The 27164-nt window shown below is 33.4% G+C and overlaps 1 protein-coding gene across 13 annotated transcripts in view; it reads left to right on the plus strand.

The window, feature by feature from the left end:
- The window catches only part of C2CD5 (C2 calcium dependent domain containing 5), an 82295-nt gene that overhangs the window by 24278 nt on the left and 30853 nt on the right, over positions 1–27164 (plus strand). For 6 of the 13 annotated variants that reach the window (XM_007194834.2, XM_057556180.1, XM_007194836.3 and 3 more), the window contains 4 exons: positions 3479–3564; positions 9717–9825; positions 21672–21786; positions 24527–24622. In XM_007194834.2, coding sequence (XP_007194896.1) covers positions 3479–3564; positions 9717–9825; positions 21672–21786; positions 24527–24622 — 406 coding nt within the window. Of the gene's footprint in view, positions 1–3478; positions 3565–4171; positions 4205–9716; positions 9826–12535; positions 12602–21671; positions 21787–24526; positions 24623–27164 lie in introns of all 13 variants that reach the window. The other 7 variants (XR_009009683.1, XM_057556175.1, XM_057556176.1 and 4 more) reach the window with 3 other exon arrangements.

Genomic DNA, 27164 nt, shown 5'->3' on the forward strand with positions numbered 1-27164 from the left:
GAAAACAATAAAGACCTAGGATAGCACTTGAAGAGTAAGTTTTCTTAAAATATTTTTGAGGCTTTGTCCACTGGTTGTTTATTTGTGTATTCCAGGTCACTTTTCAGTATTTCTTATCTTCCTTTTTTTTGCCATACTACAGACACATTTTGAAAGTATTTCCTTGGTCTTTCTGTTTCTTTTTTTTATTCTCCAGAAAAGCCAAGTCTAAAGAAGATTGTCAAGTAATAAATTAACTGAACGAGACTTCTCTTCCCTTAGCTTTCTAGTAGGCAATCAATTGTACTATCAATGAAAACTTTTTTGCATTTTATTTTCTAGCTCCAAATTTTTAGTTTTTAAAAATTAACTTACAAAAGACGTATTATTCTCATGTATTTCAATATTTATAAGCTGTTGCTAAATTAATCATTTTGTTTTCCTATAACTATTCAGTACCTCAGTTGCATATTTATAGGATATTAACAGTTTTTAGTTGTTTGGCCTTATCATGGGTCCCAAAAAAATCTTTGAATACTCCTGAGGAGCATTCCTATTTCTCATGGAGATTTAAAGTGGCAAAATTATGAATGTTCTAAAATTTCTAGAGCTGTAGTTCAGCATGTATTTCATGATAGATTAGTTGTTTATGATTGATTTATTATAGGTAAATCGGAGAGCCAAAAAGAGAACGGAATAAAGTTAATAAAACTTAGACTGAGAAAGTTGTTTTTCTGTTTGTAGTTAAAGCTCTCACCCACCTTCAGATGGGTCTTCAGATGGGTTTTTAAAAAATTTCATATTGATTTAAATATTTTTGTAGAGTCTAATTTTTGACATTTTACAAGGTTTTATTTTCATTTTTTTTTTTCAAGTATTCAACTAGTAGGAGTGGAATTTTAGAATGCTGGTGTTAGGATATTGATGTGACACCTGACTCAAGCCAGTTTTTACTTTTTTTGGTCAGGCTTTTTGCCATGTATGTTTTTTGTGATCCAGAGGGTATTTCTTTGGCTCTTAGGTACTCAAATCTTTGTAAATATAAACAGTACTGTGATAGGACTTGTGTATTTAAAATTTTAGAGGAGAAAGAAAATCATTAATGTACATCTCAAAGATGGACAGAAAAAAGTTAATATTTTATTTATTTAAACTTAATAATGGCGACTATCTGCTCAATGGGGTAGCAAGTGTTGATTTTTTTTGAATGGGTATTCAATTCAAATACTCATAAGTGGTATGCTTTAGTTAATAACATTTGAAGAACTATACTTTGACCACTTTAAATAAGTTTTTATATTTGAGACAACAAATTTCTGGCTTTAAAAAATGTGGTACATTTTAGCTTTACACAGTCTTAAGCAAAAAATGGCAGGAAAGTCAGCTAAAAGTAATTAGAATGGCATAAAATCCTATGTTAGTGATTTAAAAAATTTTAATGAGGGCAGAGTTTGTAAAGGTTTTGTTGGGTTTTAGACTCTGCCTCTTATTTATATTATGTTGAATAGATGATCTTGCTGATGACTTCATATGCTTACTTGATTTGTGTATGCATTTTACAGTTCATTTCTACTGTTATGTTTTGCTTCATCATTGCTTTCCTTATCCTGCATTTTCTGGTCATCTTCTGAACCTGCAACTTTTCTCTGCTACTTTCCTCCACAGCACCTTACCCACAGGGGGCTAGGATTTACCTGTGTCCCAGCTCCCCCTCTCTCTCTTGTGGTTCCCTTCATCTTAAAAAGTCCTGTCTTCTCCTCTCGGAATCTAGCCTTCCCCCTCATCCTTCTAGCCTTGTCAGCCCAGTTCTGAGGAAAAGTGTTTCTTTCAGTGAAGAGCTGTTCCTGGCTGCTTCTGGTAGGATCATATTATGTCAGCTTTTTAATCCCTTTATTTTAAATCATCTTTGAAAAAAATTAATTATTTCATACCATATAGAAGTATTGGGTGTTTTACACAGGATGTACTTCTTATTTTTCTTATTGGCAGAGTTTAATGGTTAGAATTATTATGAGGACATGATTGAGGATTACTTGATGGATAATTATGAATATTCTGCTAAAAGAATTTTATGTATTAAAAAATTATATGTCTAAGGACACATAGATCTGCATATTTCCAATAATTATTAGATTCTCATTACCAGAGTTTCTGTTTTAGATGCTTTACTTTCTTTCCCTTCACACCAACTCCATTCATGTTGGACCCTATACCATCATGTTGCTAAACCATATGGTTACATTAGTAAATTATTCTGTTTGAATCAGTTTAAGTCTCATTTTGGTGGTATTCTTTCATTTTCCTTTTTTTTTCTGTCCATTGCATTAATTTTCAAGTTATTCTGCTCTATTTTCTGATATTTCATTTATCTCTACAAAATTATGTTTTATTTTATGGCTTTCAATATGCTTCATATAAAGATCTTTGTTTCATTTCTGTGTTTAGTATTGTATAGTCTCTAAAAATTATGTTTAGGTTACTACAAGAAAAATACATTTCTTTTTTATTTTTAAAGAACAGAATGGGACTATACACATGCTAACTTTTGTTTCCTTATCCAAGAACAGCTAAAAATATAAAAGTAAATTAGTTCCTTTTTTAAGTCATCGTAGTAAATCTGCCTGCATGTATCTTCAGTTTTAAAAGGTGGGACTAAACTATTAACTCTAGTTTGTAGAGTACTGGCTTCTCACCTGTCCCCTGCTTTCTATAATTCTTTGACCATAAATGGTCTATTAGTATTATCAAAAGAATAAACTAAGATAGGGAAAGAAATTTAAAATTAAGCCTTTAAAAAAATACATCTAAGAGCTTGGGAAATGTAATTCTTTCATCCATGACTGTGTACATTTGTGAGGTGTCTATTATATGTCTCTGGTTTTTTAAAAAAACTATGTTAATTTTTGCAAACAAGTGTTGAAAACTATGATATGAATATTAATACTGTTTTGTCATGAATGTTATGTTTAGGAATGGGAAATTATCAGAAAATAGATTGACTATATTTCAAAATTGCCTGAAATTCATGCTCTTTAGAGAATTTTGGAATATTTTAAATAAGCCCAATTAGTGCTTTTTCTCTCTGTATATTTACTTTTAAACAAACATTTAATTTTCTCTTATTTCTTTTAGTACTCTTAAATTGTTAGCATGGTATAAATAATTGGTATTATATTGATTGTTTTTTATTAGAAGATTCAACTTTTAAAATTGAATATTATATAAAAATTTATCACCTTAATATAATTTTATAAATGATTTTTAGAACAAATTAAGTCCAAAGCTTGCTGTGATCAGTAGGACTTTGGCATCTTGCTTCTAAAGAAACTTTGTGAATAAAAAAAGTAAAATATGTGCTTAGTTGCCATCACAAATACTTTAAATGTTTGGATTGTTTTTAACAGATTTTGACTCATGATATTTATGAAGATGAATGCAATTAAACTGTCTGTTTCTCTAGTTGTTTTTTGGTTGTTATTTATGTACTGATGTTCTGTAGGAATGGGAAGTGGTAGTGCTGGAAAAGAAGGGGGGCCCTTTAAAGCTCTTTTAAGACAACAGACTCAGTCAGCTTTGGAACAGAGGGTAAGAGTCACTCAACATTCTTTATTCTTATACTGTTAATATGATTTTATTATCATGCTTCCATGTACTTATAACTTATTTTTATAAACTAGTTTTGGTCATGTATCTATAATACTATAATTTCAATCCAAAATATATTTAAGGTATCAGAGTAATTCATTTATGAATAATTACTTTTAATTTGGAATAATTCTATAAATATTTTTGTTTTGTCTTCCAATATTATATTAGAAATAATCTATTTGGAAATATCCATTGAATGATGAAATCATTTCTGATGTTACATTAAAGTTATAATATGTAAAGGAAAATAGGTAATTTTCTAGAAAAAATTTTATTGATGTTATATTAAAAATAATTCTTTAGTATATTAATATATTTATTTTCTGAGATGATTTTTATCACTGGCCAATGTCTTTGGGGTTAAGAAATGCAGATTCCATATTTCTACAAATTAACATAGATAATGTGGTTGTTCAGTATGTGAATACATCACTTTTAATTACTATAAATTTGTTTTATTAAATATGTTGTATGGAACAATGAATAGTTAAAGTTTTGGGATGATTTTCTCTTTTTATTTTTTTGTATAAACTTCATTGCTAAGGGAGGATCACCTCATAAGTTCTGTAGAAGGCGGGTATGTTTCTGAACCTGTGTGAGAGCCTATTTTGTGTATCGGTAGCTTTTGTAGTTTTAATCTTGATCATTTAAATTTTATTTAAGCTGTTAACAAATGTTGCCAGCTTTTTTTCTTTTCATAATGCAAAGTTTTTTTTTTTTAATTTAATAGCACTATGAGGCTCATTTTTTTTTCTGCTTAACTAATACAGTGCATGATTTTATATGTCATGTCAATTATTTTAAGGCATAGTTCCATAGCTTTCATTATGTCTGATTTGGAAGTTATAAGCGTTTACAGAATTTTCTTTTACATGTTCCATTTTATACTAGCATTAAATTAAAAAAAGATGAAACATAGTGAATGCCTGTAAAAGGATATATTTTATAAACCAAAGGTATTTCTTTTCTAGAGGTTGACTTTTGAGAAGAATGTTTTTCAGATCCTATTATTATAAATAGTACAATAAGTACTTTTTTTAGACTTCCTTTCCTGGTGCTGAAAGTATGTGTCCGCACTGTTTGCCTTTTAGACGAGGCTGGAGATAGCAGAGCTGAACAAACAGAGCGATGGGGCTTTAGCAATACCTGGTTCTTTGCCTTATGCTCTGTCAGGCAGCAGTTGCCTTTCAGCTACTCTCACATCTTGCAGGCATACCAACTACTGCCATCAAGTAGCCCACCTAAACATTCAGACTGTGCATTGAAACCAAACATAGACTAACAACATGGGGAAGAGGGTCAGATAAAGGTGTGTGTGTCACTTACAGTTTTTAGGCCAGAGAGCTCTTACCGCCTCCCCACTCCCAGTTTTACACTCTCTCGAGTCCCGTACACTAGGAATATTTCCTGTAATCTAATTACCATTCTAGAAATCACAGGAACAGAAAAACTTGAGTTGCCTTGACATTTGCTATAATGAGATTTTGCTTGTATGTTAAGCCCATGACTTTACTCTCTGTACTAAGAAGTTTGAAGAGCACCTAGCTTTAAAAGAAAAAAAAATACTAATCAATGAAAATTGTTTTGGATTTAGTTTGGATAATATTTATGTTTTCAAATATGCTTTCAAAAATTCTTAAAATTTTGGACACATTAACACTTTGGGCATACATTACTAGATAATCCTCGTGGCATTAACAGCAAAGGTGTGGAGAACTACAGTTTTCACTTACAACTTTATAAAACCTCAGTTGGCAATATATTTACATTACCGAACCTTGCAGTGGCAGTTACTTGAATTTGTGAGCCTCCCTCTCTACCCTGTGTACGTAATAAATAGAAAAAGCATTATCTTGTTTGGCTTTCCCACTTACCTGTGGTTGCCATTAGTATGGGAAAAATATGTACAGAAGTATGATGAATTCTCCCTGTATGTGTACAGATATGCCTTAACTCTGCCAAGTTGAACACTCGATCAAGTTGAACACATGATCTACTTATCATTTTATATATTCATTTTAAAATACTCATTTCTACCCCTTGCTACCTTTAATAAATTATATGACTTTTTTTTTCTTATGGAAAAGAGAAGCTTTATTTGTCCATCATCTTTTATTTTATGAGTTATTCAAGTAGCAGTTCTCAAAAATAAAAGCGTTATTATTTTTTTTCTCTCACAAAAGCATTAAAAAATAAGTTGACAAGATCTTGGTAATAGGTATCAGATTATTGGGAGATGAGAAATAGAGATAAAACTTTTACTTAGATTTAGGTTCTGCCTATGAACTATTTGCTGTAAAGCAAATAGATTTATTTTTTCAGTATGATTTTTTTTTCACTTGTAAGAAAAATGAAGTTACTTTTTGATTCCGGGATGTATATTTTTCTTCAATAAAGAAACCTAATTGACTTAGTTTAACCTAGTATTTCCCAAATATATTTTACCATGGAGTCTTCCATTTAAAGAAAGAAACTTTCTTTAACTTTGGGAAACTTAGATATAAAGCAAAGTCTTTTGACAAATTATCTTTTTAGAAGTGGGGATAAAATTATATAATAAATCATAGTAGGAACCTGGCATGGAGTTTTATATCTAGAAAGTTTACTCTGGTGTCTTGAGATAATAAAAAGAATCTCTGATTTCAAAACAAATTGCTTAAATATCTTCTAAGAAAAATCCTATTTAAATCTTAAAAAAAAAATCCATTTTTTGTTCTCAGAATTTTCAACTAGCCTGTCTTTGAGCACATGCTATTAAATGATTTATGCTGCATGTACTTGGCTTGTGTCAAAGTATCAACATATGAAGTCTTATCTAGGCTCCACAGGGCAAGATTTTTTTTTTTTTAATATATTTATTTATTTATTTATTTATTTATGGCTGTGTTGGGTCTTCGTTGCTGCACACGGGCTTTCTCTAGTTGCAGTGAGCTGGGGCAACTCTTGGTTGCGGTGCGTGGGCTTATCATTGCGATGGCTTCTCTTGTTGCGGAGCATGGGCTCTAGGCACGCGGGCTTCAGTAGTTGTGGCACGCAAGCTCAGTAGTTGTGGCTCGCGGGCTCTAGAGCACAGGCTCAGTAGTTGTGGCACAGGGGCTTAGTTGCTCTGTGGCATGTGGGATCTTCCCGGACCAGGACTCGAACTCGTGTCCCTTGCATTGGCAGGCGGATTCTTAACCACTGCGCTACCAGGGAAGTCCAGGATATTTTTAATATAAGGGCTTTCCAGAGAAAATGTCTTCTGTAGTACCTGGCATTCCCATCTGGACATTGAAAGCAGGGTGTGCTTGGGCTGATCTTAAGGAAGCTGTCCTTTTCAGTGAAAGAGAACCTATAGATTCATCAGGTATAGTAACAGACTAGAGATTAAAATCAATTCTTTAACTCAGTGTTTTAACCAGAAATGGCAAGAAGCCAGGTGATAAAATCTGTGGTTCAGAGAGAACCTAGGCCCTCTTCATCTCAGTTTTTGACCTGAAACACGGAGATGATAGTACCTCCGTCTCAGGGTGTGGGAAAGATTGTGAAGCATAGTTTTAAGCTGCTGTGCATAGGACTGGCACGCTCTAAGTGCTCCATAGTAGTCACTGGTGATGGTAGTGGGAGGATAGGTATTTAACAGTCAGCTGAGATACTGGCAGTAGCTCTTATGAGAGAATTGTCTGAAGATGCTAGTTTAGGTTGATTAACGATGCCATTTTAATTGTAGGTTAAATTTTGTGTGTTAAACTGAGGGAGTGTGCTGGATGAACTGGGGACAGTTAGGACAGAGTTTAAGTTGGTAGGGTGGGTCTCCGCCTCTTTGGGCAGCCATTCCCCTACATTTTCTGCTGTGACCGGCTCTAGAGTGATGCTTTCCGTCCTGTCCCTTTATCCCATCTTCTGAAATCTGGGGAGGAGAGTCAAAGAATCCTGAATAGAGAAATCATTTAGGTTCATTTTTTTCATACTTATCTGAAATCTTATATGCAGATGGTTTCCAGCATGGAATTTACCTAACTTATTTCTCAATTTTCGGTGGAAGTACTGTTTTCCATTTAGCTTACAAAATTTTCATTTTCAGTGTCTCTTACCCAGAATATTTAAAATGTTAAGTATCAAGATTAGGTGTAAAGTGCTTTTTTATACTTGGCCACAGTAGTTTGAGGAAATTTAAAAACCTCCGTATTCTTAAAATTGAAAAATCTTAAAGATCTAACTTATTAGGTAAAATACTAAAGTTTCCAGTAACATAAGCTTACCTGTACATTTCTCATTTAAAACTTATATTTTAAAAAATTTAGATGGAAATAAGGAGCTATCTTGACTAACCATTTTATAATACTTTTAAGTAAAATTCTCCTCCCGTCGTCTCCCTTCTCTTCCTTTTCCTCTTCCTATCAGCTGGGCCAAACCTGTCCACTTCCATTGACTGTTTTTTTACTCCTTTTTTATATAGCCTAGGTTTTTCTTGCCCTTGTTCAAGATTACTTTTAAATTCTAGTGAATTTATTTCTAAATACGTATGTGTGTATATGTATACACACACATGCACACACACATTTTTTAATACTGTATCTCATGGGTTATTGAGGTGTGCAGGACTGTTTGCCTCTGTGGTAAATGGCTCCAAGTTGCTATGCTGTGTGAATTATGCTTTGGCCAGTTCGTATTCTCCACGCTTTAAGCAGCCAGTCAGTAATCTTGCTGTGTTTAATGTGCCTGCTTCTAGTAGTATTCTGTATCTCTTTACCTCCCAGCTTTTATTTGCTGCATTTAATCTGCTGTGGGTCCAGAAAAAAAGATACCAATAGATTTTAGAATATGTTCCTAACATTATACATTTATAATTACCGTATATCATCGTATGAATATGGTCTGTGGGGATCTCTTATGAATGAAGTACCTGAAGTTTAGTACTTGGAACTGTAACAGTTGTTTTGACTGTTGAGAGCCCTGATTTGCTTATTATCCAGTTCTCAGTTACGTTCTGAATAGCTGAGGCTACTGGTAAGTGACTTCTGGTTAAGTGAGCTGCATTAATCTTGCAGCTAGACAGGTTGGATATTAAGTTTCCCTTACTTGCATCCAATTTGTGCAACGTGAGAGGCTTCTGTATTTGGGCAACCACAGGAACTCCCCTTTCTTTCTGGGTGTTGTTTCAATGAATTTCCTTTCTCTGCTTTACCATTTCTCTCTTGCATGCTTCTCTTTGTCTCTAAATTGACAAGTTTGATATCCTTGAGAGAGAAGGGGAGAATAAAGCCTAAAAGAACTTGTAGAATTTTATTGCCCCCCTTGCTGTCATCTGCATACCTCTCCCCTTTCTTAATATGCATTTATGTTTTTACATTTTTTTCCTGCTGCCCCCATGTTGATAGAGTAAATAATCTCACACAGTGATTCTCTGCCCACCTGAACTTGACATTGGCTCTTCTCTTCACCTTTCTATGTAGCTCTTAACCTGCTCTGCTCATCTCTGTCTCCTCCTCCCTGAGTCCCCCATTCTTTTCCATCTCCTGCCCCAGACCTTCAGAGTCTTTACCAGTGGCCCGGGATAGGGTATGTGTGTTGAGGGAGAGTCTACGCCCACTGAGAAGTAGATGTGGGGTAGCGGGGCAGGCAGGTTCCCCCCCCTCCCCGCCCCCGTCTCATTGCCACCTTGCATCAGAATAGGAGATTGAGAGGAAGGAAGAGTGTGTTCAAATATCCTTTTTGTTTTTTTTGGGCCACGCCATGCGGCTTGTGGGATCTTAGTTCCCTGACGAGGGATTGAACCCTGGCCCTCAGCAGTGAGAGTGAGGAGTCCTAACCACTGGACCGCCATGGAAGTCCAGTGTTCAAATATCTTAATTTGGAACTCTGAGAACGTTTTTTTTCTCATTTAGAATTCATAAAAAGCGTGTTCGGACTTTGTATAACATATGTGGGAAAATGGATTCGGAACTCTAACATCCAAGAAAACTTTTAATTACAAAGCATCTGTAATGCATAATTGGTAGCCTTTTGTAAGGGCTAGAATTCATTTCCTTATGACAAGCTTTTTAACAAGCACATTTTTTGTACTTCACACATGGTCAGTTGTTTTCTTCCCCCGTTCTTTCTACTAGGAATTTCCATTTTTTACCTTGACGGCGTTTCCTCCTGGATTCCTCGTGCATGTCGGGGGAGTTGTTAGTGCACGCTCTGTGAAGCTTTTGGATCGTATCCACAATCCTGGTATGTTCTTTAGAAGTTTGTTTTCGATGTTTCATTTACTTACATTGTGATTATTAACATTGATTTTTATAATTTTTTTAAAATTATTTTTATAATTTTTAAGCCAAATCTATCCAGAAAGAAAAATGACAAAGTATGAACTGACGCACGTTGCTCTAAAATATTTGCAGTAATCTTAATTAAAAATAATTAAACTAAGTAGAAGTATATATTTTAGTTACTTTTGTATACAGAACAAATCTTGATTCATCTTTGGCCAAGGTGTATCACTTTGAGGGAATCCTTAAGTCACTTTTGAGTCAGCTATTTTCTTTGACCCATGCAGATAACAAATTTTACAATTTGATCATTGTGGCCATTAGCTTAAGATGTTAATTCTTTTCACTAGCAATAACTCTTTATGGATTTTGAGTAATTTCCTTATTCATAAAAGAAGTATTCTTTTAAAATGTAATTGTAAACATTGTGTAGAGTACCTAAGAGTTTAAAAAAGGCAACTATTCTCTTTGGGTCCTTGGTTTCTTTTATGCAGCTATTTGTTCCATATAAGTGAACAAGAAAAAATAATAGCTCACTTCTTTAAAACATGGGGTCTTGATTATAAAAGAGAAGAGGCATGGAAGTCCTAGTAATTTCAAGCCCTTGGATTAAAAATGCTTTGATGATTTTTCTAAACCTAAAATAAGCATGATAAGTATGGTAGGAACTTTCCTATGTAATCTGTTCTCGCATCTCTCATTGACTAGATGCCCAATAACTTGCTCAAATCACTTATTATTTTGATGACATACCTTAAACCTGAAGTTATATTAATATTCTTACTTGGCACATACACAGATATGTTTTTGAAAATTTTAAATTGTCACTTCCAGTAACCTCTTCCTGGGGCTTGTACCGACAGCTATATAAAAGAGAAAAATGCTTTGAAATTATTGTATGCAAAACACAAATAGTAATTTTGAGGATACAGAGCATTACCATTCTTTTAGATTTTTAAGAAATTTAATCTGTGTCCCATGGTTTGATGTCATTTGAGTTAAGCAGAATGGAATTTTTCTAGACCCTGAACAGGATTTCAGAAAAGCAAGACTAGCTAGGATTATTTAACTCTAAAGCTGAGCAAATACATCTTTTAAGCACCAGTCTTCTCTTTTTCTTCTCTGGTTTATTTTTTTTTTTCCCTGTTCCTTACTTTTTGGGTCAATCTAAGATCTTATCTTCATGTAGTATTTGCATATTCTGCAATAATTAAAAGGCACGTTTAGACTGAGGCCAGTTTACTGGATTGAGACCTTGAGGACTATGCCAAGTTTCATATCTATGTGTTTAGGAACTTGAATTATTTGGAAAGTGCAGGGAAATACTGAGTTAATACGTGACATTAACTGGGTGACCCAAGGCCAGTTACCTGTGTTTCTGTGGACCCTTGACTCAAATATTTTGATAGATGGCACCCACCCATGGATCTAATAGCTCCAAAAAGTCAGGAATATATTCAGTTGTTGGTGATGTCTTCTGTTTATTGAAAACATTTTGATGTCATCGTTGCTTCCATGTACTCTGAGCAAGCTGTAGAGTCTGGGAGAACAAATGAAGGTTACTTAACTAAGTTTAAGTAGAGAGCCGTATTTTACATGGCATTACTTAAAAACAACAACAACTGCTTTTGGGGGTTTTCCATACTTGCCAGTTTATTCTAGCTGTGTAAGAAATGTAAGAATCCAGACCCAGGGAAGAAAGCACACATCTTCCTTATTACAGAATATGTTTTGTGTACTGTAACTACAGCTCATCCATTCTCTTCCTTTCCTTCTCTCTCAGAATATTTTTTCAATTCACATGGAGAAATTCTCAGTTACTAATGTTTTATTTCCCAGAAGATTGTGGGCGTATATATATAAATATTTTAATGTTATATAAGTTGTATTTCAGCTTTGTTTTATTTTCAGTTAAACACAAATCAATTACATAGTCTAATGGTCGAGTTATTATATTATTTTGATATAGTTATCACATTCTTTGGATTGTTTTTTTTGTATGTGTAGTATGCATTACAAAGGAACATTTGCTTAACATTTTCTTAATCTCCAGGCCCCTTAAATAATTATTTATGAAAAAATTTTAATTTTAAAAAGAGCTGAATGTTAAAACAAAACAAAACTCAGTTAGCATCTACCATAATGATGATGTATTAATTTTATGACACTGAGTTACTCTGCCGAGAGAAAATTATGATGGGTGAGGTGCATGTGCTAATGTTAAAAGTGCTGTATTGGACTCTCAGATGAATCTTGCAGCTATTTTTTGACTAGTGAATATGGGAAATTTTCTTTTCACACTGAGTGTAAAAGGAAAAGTCTTATTTTAAAATCACAACCACCTACTAACTCTATGGGTTGTTATTTTGGAGTTATTTCTTTTAGAACTGCCTCTTTTTAAATATTAAGCAAACAGGGTCATACAATAAGGGAAAGAATGGGGTGGTTTTGAAAAGGTAATTATCTTTAATCAGACTTTAGTTAATGTTAGATTATGATAGCATGTTCCTTCTTCTCTATCTATTTCTACTTCTTATTAACTCTGCTGTCTGTGTCTTTCTAGTTCCTGTCAAGTGGTGTTGTCAATTGTGTTCTTATTTGTAGTGTTTTTTGGTTTTTTCCTACTATTCTGCACCTAAAACTGATCTACTAATTTGCTGTTTTGAACTCAGCCTTTGTCGGAATTATGGGTAACACAAGATCTTACAAACTGCTAGACTGGAATAGTTTCAATTCAGGTATTTTAATGGTCATTCAGTACTACATATGCTGACAAAAATTATGGCAGCTCAGTGAAGTTTTTAGAAATGTTCTAGATTAAATAGGCTTAATGTCAATTCAGTTATACAGATACATTTTGCAATACATATGTGATAACTTTTGTAATCTCCATGGAAATGGCAAACATAAATATGTGTTAACTAAAATGAATTAATCAAAACCATAGAAATACCATAAATTATGAATGACTTCTGTTAGGTGATTAACTTTCAGAATGATAATTTTAAATTATATTTATTACATTTTGGACAGTTTTTTCATATCAGGTAAATGACACTGGCATTAGCTTTGTGATTAAGGAAATATTAATTGCTAAATATATAAGTATTCAGTGACTAGCTTAATAATCGTAAAGTATATTTAAACTTCAATTGAGATTTGATTATAATATATTTAGTGTTCTATAAATATTATAAAAATATAACTTAGCATTTTTATTTATAATTCTAGAGTGTTCCAAAATTTGGTAAGTAAGAGCAGATTTTGGGGGGATTAACAGCTTTCATAAGCTTTCCTCCTTCCCCTTCGACATGAGAATACATTTTTTCTTTTTAAGTAATTTTACATATGAATATAGTTTGTAGCTTTTAAAGAAACTAAACTAAGATAGCTTTACAGCTGATGATGTGGTTTAGAGTCAAAGCCAATTTTTCTTTTTGATAAAAGCATGTTCTCTTAATATAAATATCTACATTTTTATGTTATTTCTATTTTAGATTTAAATTAAATAATAGAGCCATTTTGATTTAGTATCAGAAACTGGTATTTTCCTGTAGAACTTTTTCAGTTAATTGTGTCAGAAAGTACATCTATTTACAGAAAAATAAAAACAGAAACACCAGGAGGCTTAGCATTTGAGATAATATCCCATAATCTTTTCAATATTGTAAACTTTTTTTTGTTCTTAGGGGTCCAGGATGTAAGTTCTGATGTAAGTAGTGCATGTTTGACTATGAAGTAACTCATGTTCATCATGTAGATTTACCCAAAGTCAGTCTAGTACACAGTCTGATCAAGTCCAACCTTTGCAGATTTAGACCGACATCAATTGGTAAACCTTTGGGGAAATTACCTCTATTTCCTATCCAAGTTTTTGCCAGCATGTTATCACATTGATTAGAATTAATCATTTGTAATGTCATGCTTTATAGTTGATTTTTAGTGAGAAATTAAAAATACCCTGCTGGATTCATTTAATAAAAATAAGAATATATTTTTAAAACATAGGCAGATCAGGGTAGTGGGCAGAGAAAAAGGCTAATTACATAAGAACAGGACATTGAGGGCATCAATCATTAATAGTTTAAGGAGCCTGAAACCTTGTGAGGGCAAAGATGTTTAGAATGAGAGGTGTATTAAATGATAGAACAGTTTTGGAAAAGTGGAAAAGGCAAAAGTTAAATCTTGTAGACATAATAAAGACTTTGTCCCATGTAAGCAGAATTACAGAATTTGGCAAGGAAAAACATGGTTGAGGAAGCAGTATATCTTGCCATCATTTAAAATAAAGTCCAGTAGTAAATATATGAAAGAAAAGGTGGATATGTTATAGCATATTAAAAGATGACGCTTTTAGTTTAATGTGCTCATAGTTGTATGCTTTGGATTGAGGTGTTAGAATCTTTTGATTCTAATTGAGGTGTTAGAATATTTTGATAATAGTTGGCACATATTCAGAAACCAGGTTTTTTCGGATACTAGTTTCAGAAAAATAACTTGATAATTCTGAAAAAAAGTGATTTATTTGGTAAATATATTCAAATCATTTATATATTTTTCTCCATCATTAGGGAATATTTAGCCACTCCTGTCCTGTATTACCATAGAAAATCAAGAATTGACCACATCAGTAAGAAAAGTAGTTGTTGATACAGTTTCTATTAATGCTAGAAACTGTTCATCAATATTGTATTTTCTGGACTCTCTGAATACCAGGTGTTAGATGCCTTCCAAGAGAAAAAAGAAGGGAACACATGGTAGTCAAACATACTTACTAATTATTAGACATTCCTATTTCAAAAACATTAAAATGTGGAAAGATATAGGAAAACATTTTATATCATACAATAGTATTCCATGAAATACGATATATCATGCACACATTTATTAGAACTTATTTTGTGCCATGCAGTTCACTAGATAATAGGTGTGCAAAGGTGCCAGTCCTCCTATTTTCAGAAAGCTCATATTCTGGGAGGATAGAAGAATATGTAAATGGCTTACTGTGTGTTATGGAGTGACACAAGATACAGAGTTAAAGAGGAAGGCAGGATTAACTCTATGTGGCAGGGAAGCTTATAGAGGTGGTAATTCTTGAGCTCAGTGTTGGATGGTATATGGGAGATTCACGCAGATTTATATTTCAGACAGTGTATTTGGAGCCATGTTAATACATTCTTTGAATGTAGTTCTGAAACTTCAAGCATTTGCAAAACAGTATCCTAGCCATTACTCATTCGATGATGTTTATTACATAGCTACTTCATACTTATTTTAAGTTTTTTGCCATTAATACAGAATGTCTTGGTTAGTTTACCTTTTTTTTTTTTCCTGCCCCCTTTTCTCCTGCTTTGTTGTCTTAGTTTGTGTTAACTACAAGTGATAGAAAATATTTTTATAGAGCAGGAAGAAGGGAACTCAGTATCTGAGAATTTATTTAAAAATTATTACCTTTTCTTACCTTGTTTCTTATTTTTTTGGCCTGGTAACAGACTTTGAGAAAGACAAGATGAATCTTGCTGCTAGGAAGGAGGATGTAACATTTGCAGATCTGTATGTGACACGCCAGGAACAGGAGGTGCATAGGAATAAGACAGGGTAGCCCATGGCCACATTTGCATTAAATCACTGACTAGAGGTTGGAGAATGGATTTAAAAGCAGCAAGACTAGAGACAGGGAGCCCAGTTAGTAGATGCAGTGGTACTGGCCAGATAAGTGACCTAGGATTTGGTGGTAATGGGAGAGCTAAAGGTTTATAGCGCACTTACTGTGTACTACATACTCTTCTAAGTGCTTTATGGTAGTAAGTCATTTAATCCTCAAAACACAACCCTGACATAGGCATTATTACTATTTTGTAGATCAGCAATATGAAACGTAGAAGTTTCCCCAAAGTAAAATAGAAAGTGACTGAGCCACAGTTTCAACCTGACTACTTTGGGTTCAGGACTTACGCTTGTAACCATAAATTCACGAACTATTTATAATGTAAAATCCACAGGATTTCATGATTAGTAGGATGTGGTGAGTGAAACAGGCTCTTGGCAACTTTCAGCTGAGAGAGAAAGATAGATGATGGTTATTCCACATGTCTACAAGTCTGACATCCCAGGGGGCATGTGGAAACTCAAGTCTATTTGAAAGTTCAGTTGTAAACTTTTAAGAGTAAATTTTCATAGCCCTAGCTTATTGTTTCTCAGATGGCTATGATCTTTTTTTTTCTTCTGAGTTTACCACTAAAAGTATTTCTGAATAGCTCACACATACATGTTTCTTAATTAGTAATAGTCTCAGTGAGTTGAGGAAAATTTGTTTTTCTTTCTTGTGTAGGATGCATGTCAGCTTAGATAATTTTTTCAGGAAGTGACAAGAGGAAATATAAAGTAGTTATATAATGTGGTTTGAAAAGTACTAGTTTGAAATAGCTTATAAACGTAGACAATATTTTTAAGAGTGTTTTTAAGTCCTGAGTTAGTAAAACAATGTGTTTGAAACTAAGTAACTTTCCTTTTGTTTCTGAGAATATTCTAAAAAGTTTTCTTTTTTTTAAAGTTTTAGACAGATTGTAGATTTTAAGACATATTAGACTGAAGATTTTCTCAGTCTTATAGTAAATGAACTTTGACTAGTGATAATACAAGCTCTAGATTAGTGGTCTGAATTTAGAAAATATTACTCTTTTTTGTTAGTTTTTAGAACTGTAGTTGTTTAGAAATTTCACTTTATTTTGGGGACAAAAATTAATAGTTAAAACCTAAGAAAAGTATAGATACTGCTTTAAAAATATATAATTTTAACAAAATATGAGTCAGCTGATATATAAGGAAATATTTATAGAATATACATATCAGTCTGATCATGCAGATATTTCTTCAGTGGTTGTTTGTGGAGTGCCCACCATGTCTTGAGCACAGTGCTGGGGAGTGGGAACACCAGTGTTCATCCAGTGTAAATCCTCATCCTTTTTACATACCTGGTCTAGGCTTTTTCTTATATTATTTTGCTCTGTGTGTGTGTGTGTGTGTGTGTGTGTGTGTGCGCGTGTGTTAGTTAAATGAAGATAGGCTTTCTTGGAACTTGAATTCTGCTGATGATCTCAGCAATTATTATTTTTCTACGTCTGAGAGACACTCATGAGCAGCTGTGTGAACTAGGCCTAAAGTAGTTAAGCAGCTTTGGGTTTTCAGTATTTTAATAAGGTTTTCAGGAAATAGATATAGAGTTCAAGAAGACATAAATATAGCATGCGTGATATGTGAGCTTTTCTTTATAATGTGACATATAACTGTAATACATAATTTTCTCTCTATACATAATGTAACGATATTCATTACTTTTCATTCTTTACTATCTGTTAAAAAAAATCAGATGGGTAATCTCCTTAAGTGTGAAATTTCACTCTTTTCATATATATGCATATGTAACGTGTAACTGGATATTCCGTTACATTATTATAATGTAACATGTAAATGTAATATATCATTCTCTCTCTGTATAAAATAATGTAACTGATCGCCAGTTACATTATATATAAAGAGTGAAATTTCACAATCAAGGAGTAGATTACGTATTTGACTTTTTTTTTTTTTACAAATAGTTAAGACTCCAGTTTGATGCAACATGGATTGTATCCCAGCCACCATCCTAACATTCTAAATTACTGTGTCTTGAAGTTTGCTCTGACTTTGCACATCACTTCTTCTATAATGAGACTCTTCTTTTTAGTCTGTACTGAATCACCACCCAGTTTAAGGTTGTATACTCCTTTGAACCTGCACTCTCTAATTTCTATTTCATTAGGGGAAATATATCTTCTTCAAAAGGTTGTTTTGGGTTGGAATATTCATTTCAGGTATTTGAGAATGTAGCTTTTTGTGCTGTCCATTAACAAGATACACTATCATTGTACTGAAAATCCTACCTAACACTTCATCTTCTCTTGCTTATTTAAAAATTAGATTGAGTAACTATCCATTTCCTGTTTTTCTTTCAACTAGATTAAAAGATTCCCAAGGACAGAGTTATTCTCTTCTAGAGCTATGTAAAAATAGAACTAAATTGAACACTTTAGGTAGTCAGCGTTTCTTAGTTGCAAGTGTGTAATTGCCTAAAATCTCAAAGGGATTCAGTTTTATAAAAGCATGTTATGTTGAGTTGTTCACTTCTTTACTTTTTGAGATGTAAACTATTACTGTCATTTTAGGAATCTTTACCAGTGTCACCTGTACTTCAAAAACAAGATAAAATGCTAAAACGATGGCAAGATATCAAGCTATGGCCATGCTCTAGACAAGTAACAGTAGTAAAATGAATTGACTGTGGTGTCAACCCAGGCGTGAAGACATTACCCCTAAAAAAGGCATCAGTGAGGTATTGATCTAGAGCTCAGTTCATGCCTACAATTAAAAGGATATAGTAAAAGATTTGTGATATTAGCAATGAAGAGTTTTGACCCTTAGAAGAAAAACATAAAATAGTATGAAATATAGTTTGAATAAATAAATAACTTTTAATATCTCCTAAAGTGATCATCTTTTTATAATTATAAATAATTCTATAGATTATTGGGAGGAGCATGGTATTTAAAGTGAAAATATTTTTTTCTTGACATCTCTGAAATGTTTATTTGCAACCCTCGCATCTCAGCTGTATATCCTTCAAGTGACCAGATTGTATCGTTTCATATATGGCATGTATAGTTGCCAGTAAATTTTTAAGCCAGATTCTTTGTTTTGCCTTTTATATAAGTATGGTAGATCCTTAGTTTTTACTTTTGTAGGGTGAATAAAACACTTCAAATTCACTAGTGTGTTTCCTGTAAGAAATGTAATTAGCTATTTCTAAGCTTTAAAAATTCCATTAATAGGGATTAAATGCTATGATATTTCTGAATTTTCAGTGGTAATAAGTTAGGCTGAGTTATGATTACTACTTGAATTTTCTCTGGCTCATCTCTGGCATTAAGTATAAAATAGGCTTTGAAGATAAATTTAATTTTTCTGTAATATTAAATAAATTGATTTATCCTAATTTTATCTTAATTAACCCCTAAATTTAATAGCCAAAAAGTTCCTTTGACTTCTTGCTTACAGTTGTAGGTAATTATTGTTAATCCAATTACTAGTTGTGATTAAGTGCTCCCTACTGTATGCTTGCCTTGCTTTCACCTAGAATCTAGGGCCATTACTTTCTGTAACCATTTCAGTGAGCTGCCATAGTTTTCAGTCTGTACTGTCACCTGATCCAAGCATGCGCCAAAACATCCACTGTTTCTGGCTCTTGTCTGCTGAATCTGCTTTGCAAAAACCCTTCGTTCTTTGAGCTTTTGCTTTAGCCAAAAACCAAATTTAAGAAATTCTTTGGAGTGTGGACATATGCCATTTGCTTCCTTAGCCCCCCTGTTATGTAACTCTTTAGCTTTTATTAAGCTTGTAAATACTTTATTAAGTACAACAGTGGCATCCCCATGTGTAATTGTGTGGCTCATGTGTCAAAATAAAGGCTGCTTGTGAACTTGTCAGAAGAGAATGAATGCTCTACTTGCGCTGCATTCAGCATTTTTTCTTGTTTGTTTTTTTGTTTTGTTTTTTTTAAATCAGCCACTTATTCTTTCATAGTGTTTGGTTTAATTATCTGATTATTTTATGTATTATACGAAGGTAAGTTCGATGTAAATAAACTTTGTATTCTATGTGGTTACATGTATCTCATAGTAATTATTAGTACATATTTTTCCATTTAGGCATGCTGGCCTTTCTAAATAAATAGATCTTGAACTTAAAATAAGTAACTTCCTCCATTTTTCATTAATTTAAACAACAATATTGTGGATTACTTCCTGTAAAATTCATTTTTAAAACAGAAAAGCTACCATGTATTACTTGCAGCAAGATGTAGGCAAACCTAATGTGAGAAATCTAAAAACGTAGTATACGATTATTTGGTTTAGCAAGTAATATTGTAAACTTCCAGAATGATTTAAAAAGTAAATAGCACGTTCTACTGTTAAATTTTAGAAAAGTTAGACTTTTTATTTTACATAGTTTTTCAGGAAAATAATTATTTTCTAAACTGAGATATATTTCTCTTATTTGTGATATCTATTTTCAAAGAATCATAAGTACTTTGATAGATTGAGCAACTACTTGAATAATAGTTCGTCTTACGATATAAAATTTCTCTATTAGGAAAGGATGATGTTAAATAGATATCCAAATTGGTCTGGAAACATGTATGTCCTAAAAAGAATGGATTTGAAAGTATATTTGTGCTGTTGACGTCTCCATGTCATTTAGGAATATGAAGAAGTTCTTTAACATAGTAGTGTATGTGCAAAATAGGGCCACCTAATTGTCTCACACATTTCTTAATTCATAATATTGATTGCTAACACCATATTGTAGTATTTTCTGTTTCTTTTCCTTCTTTATTTTATCTCGTACTCTGATCTTTTCCTGAGTTTCCTGGAGTTTGCATTTCTTTCTTTTCTTCTGAAAGAAAGTTTTAGGGTAACTCTGTATTGGATCCAAAACTTTAAATCAAGAACTGGCTGGCATCATTTGTAGTTCTGGCTTTTATCTCCTCATTTCTCCCCTTTGCTGATCTCCTCCCTGCGGAGGAGATCATAGGAATGTGAGCTATACCAAGCCTTTTAACCTTTCTTTACTTTGCTGTCTTCAGTATTTCACTAGTGAGTATGATTCTACTTATTCTACTTATTTTGAAAAATGTATTTGAAAACTGCATAAGTACTGAAATTCAAGAAAGAAGGCTTTTGGATTGTTTGATTTTCAGTCTTAATAGTGCCTTTTATGTGGAAAATTTACAGTAAGAACTCAGCATATTATTTAGAGTTGTTTTTTCTATTCCAAATTGTTCCCAAACGGAATTGCCACAAAAAGAAACAAATTAGGATATGCTGATTACAGACCGTTTCTGTTTTTAACATCTTTGCACTTAAAAAGTTACTATATATGCAGCTGCTGTTCACCAGTAGCTAAATGCAAGTGATTAGGAAGTATGTGTGACAGATGCTCCATCTATAATGCTCCATTACAAGCAATTTTGGACTCCTCTATGGTAATAAAATGCAATTCTGTGATTCTAAAGCATTTTCTTAATGACAGAGCCATTTATGGAGTTACAGTGTTCTATCCGAAATTTTTCCTTATATACATTAACCAGATTCTTTGTATTAATCTTTTAAATGTATTTGCTTTCCTTATTTTGCATTGGCCAGTCCCTTTATTTCTTGCCACTTTGCTTCAGGACCCACATCTCTTTAGAAGAATGGCTACAGATAGATGGCTTTCTGCTTTTTAACATTGACAAATCTTTGCCTTGGAAAGAACCCAGGATATAGCGCATTATAAAAAATAGGTACCAGGAAATGAAATCAGAATTTAAGTTAAATTTATGGATATGACTCATAAGGTATCCACTCAGTGAGGTGAGACATAGGATGTCCTTTTAGGTTAAGATTGGAATCTGGAAACTCTGGGTCTACCTTTCAAGTTGTATCTAATAAAATACATCCCTATAGATGTCCCTTAAAGTAATAAAGCAAATAGAACTAGGTGGTTTATCTTCTAGCAATTGAGTTTAAAATGTTAAACTTTTTGAGAAGTAGCATTAAATTAAAATGTTAATAAGCTTTTTGAGAAGTAGCATTTTAAAGATGTGAAGTTTTAAAAACTGTTGTAGAATAGTACTTCTTTGCCTTCCAGAGTGTGCTTATTTTAAACATTTCTTGTTCAAATAGACAATCTGCTATTGAGTAGTGAACTGATTTAAAATTTATTTTTCAGATGAACCAGAAACTCGAGATGCGTGGTGGGCAGAAATCAGACAAGAAATAAAATCACATGCCAAAGCATTAGGCTGTCATGCTGTAGTGGGCTACAGTGAATCAACTAGCATTTGGTAAATGAAAACAACTTGATTTTCTAGATGCTGTAAGTTACAGATTGTCATCTGAAAGGGGGAAAGCTTTATGCAGATACAGGGAAAAGAAGAATAGTGGAGTGGTCCAGGAGCATGGGCTTTTTTAGAGTACATCACACCGAGGTTCATACGCCATTTTTACTACTTAATTAATGTGAAACTTTGGGAAAGTTACTCTACTCCTGTGAGCCTCAGTTTGCACACTGAAGTGGAGATAATAACTGCCTATCAGTTAAGGTTATTGAGGGCTTAAATGAGAATATAATACTGGCACATAGCAAGTATTAACTCTAGGCCTACTTTACTCCAGTTTGTGACTCCACTAACTCCTCTGGGATTTTGGAACCCTTGATCTATTGTAAATGAACTTGCCATGTGTCTTTAAAGTTCATTGTAAACTCTTTCTGCCTTCTTTTACTAACTGTAACTTAACTTTCTCCTGCCAACAAATCATCCTTTCTAACTCTACCCAGTTAGGAAGGGACTTCCATACTCTTAGTTCTCAATCCACTTTTCTCCTACCTTTCATTTGGAGAGCCTCTCCTCCTTTAAAGTCCATGCCATTCCACAGTTCAGAATTTTCTACCTCCAAAACTTTCTTCTGCCTTGTTCATTACTGCTTGGCCCATCTCCTCCAGTTAAACAAGGTTATTTCCCTTCTAACAGCCTGGCATTGTACTTTCTCATTCTCAAATCCTCTATCCCCACGTGACTTTCAGCCTTATTTTGGACCTCATTGTGGCTTGAAACTGCTTCTCTTTAAAAATTTGAAACCATAAAATTTCCCTCTTGGATCACAACTTAATATTTTTCCACCCATCCCATTTGCTCATTTACACCTAGTTTGTTTTGACCCTTATCCTAACCAAGAGTTTTCCCAGTTCCTTACATAGGTTCTGACTTTACTTGCTATCTGCCATCCTTGAACCCTACTTTCCACTCATTCAGAAGTTTGTAGTGGATATCATCTAGAAACTGTTTGACCTTCTGCTGTCTTATTTTTCCACCTTGTGTTGGATAATTCTTACTGCTAGCTATTACATGGATAACTCTCTTGTGGTGGTGGTGATCATTTTTGTTGGAGAAAAAATGATTAGACTGTAGTAAATGAGGATGTTATCATCTTCTGAGGACCCTTTCTTTTCCTTTGCAGACCACATATTATACCCTTGAACGGCTGTATTCCCATAGTAGCTGTTCTACTTTTGTTAAACTACTAACTTTGTTATGCTTATCCTGCCTTACTCCCCAGTAGGTAGTCTTGCTTATTCATGGATTTCGTGTCATGCACTCTCCGGTCTTAGGGATATGGTTTTAAAAGACATAGTTCTTGCCACCAGATTCACATTCTCCTGGAGAATTATGACAAGTATAATATATTTTATGATAGAGACATCCTAGGATGCTTTTGGATCTCAGAAGGCTGGAGGTTAGAAGTAGGATTGGAAGAAAGTGTTAATGAAGTAACTGAAGCTTGAACTGAATCTTGGGAGATGAGCATGAGTTATATCAATGAAGAGAAAAGGCATAGGGAGGGTCTTCAAGGCGAAAAGACTAGCATGTGGAGAAGGCCAGAGGTGTAGATCAGTGGCTGGAGATAAATCACAGTTGCAGGAGCCTATAGAAATGAGTTCAGTGAATTATTAGAAGTTTCTGTTCACCTGGTACAAACTTCTCTTTTCCCTCTAGACCTCAAAATATCTTTGTCTTTAAATCCTGTCTTTACTAGTTTTTTCTCTTCTAACCCATCCTACTTACTATTATTGGATTCAGTTCCCTGAAACGCATACCTTGAAATGCACGCCTGCTCTTGTAGCTCCTTGGTTTGGCGCCTTCTGTGGCTCCCCGTTACTTTTTCTGACGTTCTCAGTGCCCACTTAAACATTGTTAAGCCTGGCCTCTTGCAGATCAAGGGACCATTTCTTTTATATCCTTTCTTCTGGTCCATTTACTCTTTGTTTCCAGCATTTCGTCCCTAGGCTGCTACTTTTCTCATTAGCTTTGGGTGATCTCATTCAATAATTATGTTGATTGTTTAATTTTTTTTCAAGCTGGGTGGTATGTAATCAAAGAGTTTCAAAGAATTCTTTTGAAAATCAGTTTTTATCATACATATAATGATGTAGCATAAGCTCTGTTTAGTTTATTTTGTATTTTATTTGTTTCAGATATCTTTTTATTATTAAGTTTGAATTAAACTATAACAATATAGATATTTACACAGTTGTGCTTTTAGAATAATTTTAATAAAATTCAGTATACACTTAAAAGGGTATTTTAATACAGTTTGATGGGTTATTACTGGATTCAGCAATATAGTTTATTACTACCTTTATTTTGAAGCATTCCAGCTTTATTCTTTATCAGCTTTACCATATTTTAAAGGAGTCACACTGCTCTATTTAAAATAAAATGCCTTTCCATGAAAAAATAAAAAAATAAAAAACAAACAAAAAACAAATAAAATGAATCAATTCTCATTAATATTATGCTTTATCTTTTACAATTTTTAAATAAGAAAGAATTCTTATCCTTTCCGTTTTAACAACATTACTTCTGTTTTCTATTCTAGGTTTAGGAGGTAATCCTGTGATATTAATATTTAGTAGAGTCTCACTTTAAGTTTAAATTGTCACCCTTGTAACCACTTTGATGTTTAACATTTTCCAAAGTTAGATTCCCTGAAAATGTTAACTTGTTTATGTTTTTTCTTTTGTAGTGAAGAGGTCTGTATTTTGTCTGCATCCGGCACAGCAGCTGTACTGAACCCTAGATTTCTGCAGGATGGCACCGTGGAGGGCTGTTTGGAACAGAGGTTGTCATGACAGCCTGGCTTACTTTCCTTAAGGGCAGAGAAGGGGGAGGTTGACTTTCTTCCTCAGAGCTGGGCTAGTCCTTCTCTATGAGGGTGGGTTACAGGCGTGCAGTTTTGAAATCAGGACCAGGCACTTTACTGATTTTTACTTAATCCATAGCAACAAAGAAGTGTTGGGTTCTGCACTGTATGACACATCATTATTCCTAATATCTTGATAAATGACACATATGATTACCAATCGAAGGATTTCAAGTATACATTTTTTTGTTTGCTACAGTGTAGAAATAATTTATTTTATTTGAGTTTTCTCTTCCTTTCCTTTTCCTTTCTCTTACCTCCAAAACAGGAAAAGGTCATGAAACAAGTTTCATAAAATTCTTAATTTACGAAACAATCAAAACACTATGTTGTCGGAAAATTACGTATAAAAGCTTCAATTATGTTATAAAAGCTTCATGAAATATAACTTTAATATGTGTGAAAGAGAAAGTAAAAATGAAAGCATTAGGTAAAATGAGATTACTTTTTGTTTTATTTGATTATTGGTCCCTTTAATCTGTTAGCTTCCATAAATGTCATAAGTATTTTCCATAAAACGATGAAGTTATCAAATATATATACAAAAAACTATTAGTTTGGTACCAGAGTTTTCCCAAATAATATAAATTTTAAATACACCTTGCCCTACACTATGCATATTTATTTTCCCCCAGTATTAATATATTAGTGTATATTAAGGAAGAAAGCAAAAAAAATTCTGTATGTGATCAAATTTAGTATAAATTTGCAAGTCTCTGTATAGCAAAGAAAGATATGCTAGCTCTGGTAGGCACACAGAAGACCTTGGTCAGTTTCTTCTTTTGTCAGTATTAAAAATGAATTTTGACCATGATATATTTCTGAGCATTAAAAGTCATGGTAAATAGGAAAGTGGAGGTGGAACATTTTGAAGTATATTGAGCAATTGGAATATTCCTTTGAGAAAACTGACTTTGCCATTGAGTTGTCCCAGTGCTGTCGTATAGTTCTCACCTGTGGCAATAGATTCCATTCTTCACTAGATAGAAGCCTAATTAAACAAACAACCTTTCCCATCCGGCTTGGTTGTTTCGGTATTGTGGCTTGGATGGACACAGTGAGCTCTCTTGAACGGCAGTCTGATGCAACAGATACCATCCCTATTTGTAAAAGAGGAAAATGTCTTTTTCTTTCTGCTATGCAATTATTAGTGCTTACTAGAGAAAATTTGAAAAATGTAGGAGAGTAGAAGGAAGAAAAAAATTCCCTAGGGTATGAGTATTCAAAGATAATGCCTTTTGTACATTTCATATTTCAAATGCTTTCATAAATTTTAGCACTTTTATTTTTTATGCCTTATGATGTTACACCACTTATGTTCAAATTTCTGTGAGGTGTTTAGTTAAAAATTGCCCCAGTTTTCATCTTTCTGTGTCCCCTTTTAACACATGGGCTTTGGATTCAAACAAACTGGCATAAAAATCTGAGGTCTGCTACTTAGTACTTAGTGTGACTGAGCAAGTTACTTAGTATCTCAGCTTGGTTTCAGGCCAAGTGGAACTAGTTTTTGTTGCCCTCTGTTGGGTGTTATATTACAGGGGGTGAGTATTTAGCTATAGTTTTCTTACTTAATCTTCAAAAAAACAAAAAAGACCCTTTCTAGGTAGATATTGTTGTTGCAGTTTTATAGAGGAGGCTCTGAGAGGTTAAATGACTTGCTCAGCGCCACACAGCTCTGCCCAGATCTGTCTGATTCCCCTGTTACTTCTAATAGGCGAGAATGCCATCTCAACAATAAAAGAATAATATCTGGGAGAAACTTAATTTGATTTAGAGGGTTATTGTGAAAATTCAGTGAAATAATGTATACAAAGAATCTACAGAAAGCCTGACTCCTGGTAGGTGTTGTATGAGTTTTCTTTTCCCTTTTTAATGTGTCTACCTGCCAAATTTCAACTTTTAAAGGGTTGCTTTAGATGAAAAGGATTTGAGAACCCACATCTTACCAGAGCCATAGAAGAGGTGGCTGTGTGAAAGCTGGGATTTCTCCATGGAGCTTCCCTCTGTTTCCCTTCCTGTTCTCCTCATTTCCTCATATTTAATGACTGAATAAATACTTAATCATTCTAACATGATTTCATAAACAGCACAGTACAACAGACATTTTACAATGAATGGGGAGGTTGTGGGTTGTTCATTTGTGCTTTATGTATGATGGATATTCATTTCTGAAACACAGGTGTTTTGGTTTTGCAGAAATGCTAAAACAGACATCATAAATTAGAAACTTTAGAGTATGCCTAGCTTTAACTTACATTTTTTCCTCTTAAATAGATTTGTTTTTACCCATAGATTTTTTTCAGATTGTTAGATTGGTTAAAAAGTTTTTTTTCTTAGGAATTATTTTGTGATTTTATTTGTGTTATCTTTGTCACACAGTAGAAAAATGTCATGCTTATTGTCTAGCCATTTGTTTTTATGTTGTATCCCAAAGGAAAAACCATTGGAATGATAGTGGTTT

Source organism: Balaenoptera acutorostrata, chromosome 11 (assembly GCF_949987535.1).
Source record: "Balaenoptera acutorostrata chromosome 11, mBalAcu1.1, whole genome shotgun sequence".
Lineage (NCBI taxonomy): Eukaryota > Metazoa > Chordata > Mammalia > Artiodactyla > Balaenopteridae > Balaenoptera > Balaenoptera acutorostrata.